Source organism: Charadrius vociferus, unplaced genomic scaffold (assembly GCF_000708025.1).
Source record: "Charadrius vociferus isolate BGI_N301 unplaced genomic scaffold, ASM70802v2 scaffold88, whole genome shotgun sequence".
NCBI classification, from domain to species: domain Eukaryota; kingdom Metazoa; phylum Chordata; class Aves; order Charadriiformes; family Charadriidae; genus Charadrius; species Charadrius vociferus.
The window spans coordinates 1,021,092-1,026,433 of record NW_009649619.1 but is presented as its reverse complement, the minus strand read 5'-3'; the positions used below and the strand labels follow the sequence as shown (position 1 = coordinate 1,026,433).

General features: G+C 47.2%; 1 protein-coding gene across 1 annotated transcript in view; it reads left to right on the top strand.

The window, feature by feature from the left end:
- The first annotated feature begins 1,119 nt into the window (after positions 1 to 1,119).
- The window catches only part of LRPAP1 (low density lipoprotein receptor-related protein associated protein 1), a 16,333-nt gene continuing 12,110 nt past the window's right edge, over positions 1,120 to 5,342 (top strand). The window contains exon 1 of the mRNA XM_009890546.1: positions 1,120 to 1,245. Within this exon, the coding sequence (XP_009888848.1) occupies positions 1,120 to 1,245 (126 nt within the window). The remainder of the gene's footprint in view (positions 1,246 to 5,342) is intronic.

Below are 5,342 nucleotides of genomic sequence, written 5' to 3'. Positions count from 1 at the left end.
CCCTTCCTCGCTGCCACCCCAGAGCAGCGGGCTCAGCCCCCCGGCACCAGACGCGTAAAAGAGTGCTTGAGCTGCATCCCTCTTCAACTGGAAAATTTATTCTAATTGGCATATGTTTGTTAAATGAAATTTTGTTTGCTAAGACAGTGAAAATACAAAAAAGATTTAAAAGATATAAAAATGCCTGTTAATGAGAAGTCAAGAGTTTTGTTGCATAAATAAAGTCTTTGGATTACCAAACCCTTTGGGTGTCTCTGAAGTCCCTGCTGAAGCCCTGACATGAGAGAAGGGACCTATGGGCCCCCCTTGCCCTCCCCACTCCCCAGTTTCACTGCTTGCCCCTGGGCAGGGTGGCCTTGGCTGCACAGCAGCCACCACAGTGCTTCCCCAGCCCCAGCCCAGGCTCAGGTCCTGCCCCCCAGCATGACCCAAACGTCCCCATGGGGTGACACCAGTATCTTGCCTGGGGGTTGCCTGTTTCTCAGGGCCCTTCTCGCACCGCATGTGGAGAACCAGGTCACAAACCCCCAGGCCAGGCAGCCTCCCTGGGCATCCTCCACCAGCTTAGTGATGTGTTTGCCCCAACACTGGATGGTCTTCAACTGCACTGACATCCCCATGCCCAGCCATCTGCTTCACTACAGCCCCCTGCCGTGATGGAGCTGAGGTCCTGGCGCTGCAGGGTGCCACAGCACCCCCGACCACTGTCCCACAGTGCTGCCAGAGGAGCAGGCAGGATGCTCCTGCGTGCCTCTCCCCTAAAAATGAAGTGTCAGGTCCCCAAGGAGGAAGGTGAACACAGAGCATTCCCCCCGGCACCTGCCAGAGGGGATTTTGGCCAGTGCAAGCAGAGTCCCCCGCACCATGCCAAGATGATCTGGCCTCTCCCCGCTCCTGCTCCCAGCATTACCCCCACTGGCACACCAGTGTGGTGCTGGGGGTGACGGTGCTGCCGTCCCCTGGCAGTGTGCGAGTTGTGCCAGCTGCTGACTGCGACCCAAGGTCATTGGGCAGTCATGTTGGCACGACAGGCTCTGCATCCACAAGAAGTCCTTCTTGAGTCCCCAGGGCTCGACACCTCCCGGTCCCCAGTGCCACACCACTGACACCCCCCAACACATGCCTTCTTTTCCCCTCTTCCAGCACCACGCCAGTGGGCTGGGCCTGAGAGGAGCTGATGAAGAGGGCTTCTATGGATTCCTCCTCCCCGACATCCAACAGGAGCTGAAGCAGGCGGCACGGAAGGTGAGTCCACGGGGAATACGTCCCCACCGAGGTCCCCATGCCCTGTGTCTGATGCTGCACAGGCCAGCAAGCCCCCAGGGATGCTCTGGCAGCTGGCTGCAAGTAACCCACCAGATCCCCATTTAGCCAAAAAGGCCCATTTCTGAAGAAATTGGGGATTTTGAAATGAGGGAGTTAGTTGAAAAGAGTATGGGGTTTTTGTTTTATCATAGATAAACTTTTCTTGGGTTATATTCTGGCCAGGAGGACAATTAGGATTAGGGTTTGGAAAATGAGGACTTTCTCCAAATAAAGAGTTAGGTAGGTCAGTTTATTACTGATCAAATTGGGCTTTAAAAGATGAAATGCAGTGGGACAAAGACGTAGAAGTACGCTGGGAGAGGTATGTCTCCCATTGACCTGGATATTTTCCAAGTTAAGATTTGGGCTAGATTTTGGAGAACGAGAGGTTGAAGTGTATTTGGTATAGGATAATGAGCCATACAGAGGAAACGTGAAAGAACTGGATGGGAACGGCCAGCAGCTCTCGTAAAACTTTGATACAGATTTGATTCACCCGAGTGCTGCTCTTGGCACAGCTAGAGTGAGGACCAGGATTTGTAAAACGAAAGGTCGAAAGGTCAGCCCGCTGCCTGTAAAACTGCTTTTACATACATGCGATGAGGGTTGTGGTTGGGAAGGGGCGATCGATTTGGTGCAAATTTTACCAACTCTCAAGTATTAAGAAAATAATTCATTTCAGAGATGACTGAGGGTCACAAAACCAAGCTTCTATATTTCACCTTGTCAGTGTTACATGGATGGAACAAAAAATATGCAATGGTCCTGTTCTTTGCTAAAATTTAGTTTGGCTTAGAGTGGGGTATTGGAAAAGTCCTAAAACTTGTAGGGCCCGTGTTACTACAAGGCACCCTGCGAAACATCCAACACATCACTTTCCTGCTGGAGCAGACTTTTGGCTAAGGCTAAAAGGTTCACAGACATCACTTCAGTCCACCCTCAGTAGGGTCCTGGGGAGGCCGAGTGAGGGCATATTTGGACAAAGCCAGCAGCACCCTTGCAAACCTGCCACACATATCTGCTCGGCCTGCAGACCATATTGCTATGTAGGAGGTGGAGATGAGAAAGGCTTAACAGGCTCTCATTTCCAGAGCTCTGCAACAGCGCATTTGAAATGCTGGGCACTTTCTACCACTCACAAAAAAAAATTAAACATATGTAGAATATGTGAAGGCACAAATTTAATGGTGAACTGGTTTTGGTACAACCGAAGCCAGAAGCAGTTGGTCCTGCTCTTATGTTGACTCTTACAGGAAAAGACGTCCTGACACTTTAGCCAGAAGAATGTAATTTAAGTCACATTCAAGCCTCTGAACATAAGTTTAAAGTACTCCTCTCTTTTATTCTACCAGGAATCCTGCACTGTTCCATAAGTGACATTAAACCTTCTGTTTTTCTTTTAACTAAGACTTTCTCTCATCTTTTTACTGCTTTGCAATGTCATCCTCATTCCAAAGTTCTCCAATTTTGTTTTTTAAGTGAGCAGATGGCAGAAGACAGACTTCTGAATATGGTCTACATCGTGTTTTGTTAATGTTTCTCTTTTAATAATGATAATAAAGAACGAATACACAAAAAGCAATGGTCCATCAACTCAGCTACAGCCCTCTGGAACAATGCAAACAATAGAGTCCACAATAGCTTATCACTTCCACTGCTTATATCAGTTTTTGTCACAGTCCTGGGGATTCAGCTGAGCTGCTTTTCAACTGTGCTAAGGAAAAATGAAGAGAGAATTTGACCCAAAGTGCACAGGAAAGGGAAACGATGGAGTTGATTTCCCATTACCTGTTTCTTACTTACACTTAGAGGCACTCTATGAAGTGTTTGGCCTCATCAGCACGAATGGAAAGCCAAAGTCTCTACACAGAAGTCCATAGAGTTACTTTGGGTTTTTACTTCCAGGAGTGAAGCAGTTGGGCCAGGACGTACAGAGCAATACTAAGCAGTAGTCACATGACACAGATGTAAGGGCACTGGAGAATGAGACCCAACAAGCCAGCATAAGAAAATTAATGGTGCTGCATCTCTTACCTATTTCTGAAAATGTTCCCAGCGTAGCTCAAAAACTCAAGCAAAGAAATGAATAAAGCTATGCACAACTACACTCAATACATGAAAAAGAGTAAGAACCTGTAAGAATTTATGTAGCATGGAAGTTGAATTTATTTGCAGAGAGCCTGAAAACTCAATCAATACTTCAAATGACAGACAAGACGAAACTATCTGTTCCAGAATGACTCAACAATACATATATACGCTTTAAAGCTTTAAAACCTAAAAGTCATGTGGAGAGCTCTGCAAGATGGAATGACTCAACAATACATATATACGCTGTAACAATGAGACTAAAAGAAGCTTTAAAACCTAAAATTCATGTGGAGAGCTCTGCAAGATTTGGGTAAGGCTGATAGGGTTCTTTTCCCATCATCATTTCGCTATACTTCAATGTATACTTCAATGCTCACTTCAATTGCTCTTCATGGCAATGTATACTGCAATACTCTTACCCACTTCTGCAATTTAGTCTTATAGCAACAACTTCTAGGTTCATATGACTGAGAATCTCTGCATCGACTCAGGAAACTGCAGAAGAGAAAAGACAAGATGTTTATATTGCTTACAAGGCAAAAATGAGAGTCCAGTAAAAATCGTCCCCAGGGCATTGTTCTCAGAAATCTCATTATAGTTCAGGCGATCTATTTGTTTTCATAGGACTGATTTATAATGCATGAAGGCTTGATGTTGACAGAGCTATGCATTAACTTGCTCAAGGTCACACATGAGATCCGAGGTGAATTTATGAAGCGAACCTTTGCCTGCACCACCAGCTAGGCTCAGGAAAGTAAACCCACCACTACCTTGCTAAACAAACTTTAGCACAGAAATTCCCAACTATGCCATAGACCTTGTACTACAAAAGCTCTGCAGGGTGCAGAAGAGAATTCATCAAGAAGACAAGAGAAGGAACAGCTTTCTTCACCACCTTCCCCAAAGAAATACCCACATGGAGCGTGTTCTGCATCTCCAGCACTTCTTTCATAGCAGCATTCAATTTTAGCAGATTTTTTTTTAAAACTGGGGAGGATATGTACCAACCCTGGATTAAATATTGGGCATTTTCACTGCATCATGTTGGGGTTTTTTTCTTAATACAGCTTGATTTAATCACCTCCAGAGATTTCCCATTGCCTACTGCACTTCATGGCTGCCTACCCAAGGAGGCAGGACATCAGGCATTGTCCTGCATCCATGTAGGACAGGGCACTCCTGCCCAGGAGCTGCACTCTCAGCACACACCACCAGCCTCGGGGCCGTTCTTGTAGGTGACCCCGTGGATAACGACCCGATCTACTCGTTACTACTCTTTCCACAGCCCTCCTTCTTCCCACACCACCAAACCCTATGTGCTGTCCTTGGTAGAAGCATCCTCCGCTATCACCTCCAAGGGAAGACAGACGTTAGGCAGTACTGGGGGACTGGACTCCATTCTTGCCTTCCACCCTTCCTGGGCTGCCTTTTCTTCTTCTGTGTGCTCTTGATGACCGTGCAAATACCTAAAAACTTTGTTGGGTCGAAGGGGTGGTGTTTAGACCCACGGTGCCCTCTCTTCCTCGCACACCTGATAGCAACACCTCGATCAGGGGCACAGAGGGTGCAGACCATCATTTGCTGTAGTTACTACAAGCTGAAAACAAAACAAAACAACAAAACAAAACAACAAAACAAACAAAAAGAAACAACACTACCACCACAAAAACCGGCCACATTTAGCATATGTCCCCATTTTGTGAAGCAAACACTCGGGAGAACGACCCGGAGCCGCTTGAAGAGATACGGCCCAAACCTAACTCTTCTCACGCTACCCAGACCCCAAACTAGACACTAGATTTTCGACCTAAACTGGATTTTCAGCCTGTTTCCCGACACAAACACCCACTTCCCTCGCCGGGGAGGGCGCGGTGCCCGCCCCTCAGCGGCCGCCCGCCCCGCGGACTGAGGGCGGGAAGACGCACGGCATCTCCGGGACTGGAGTT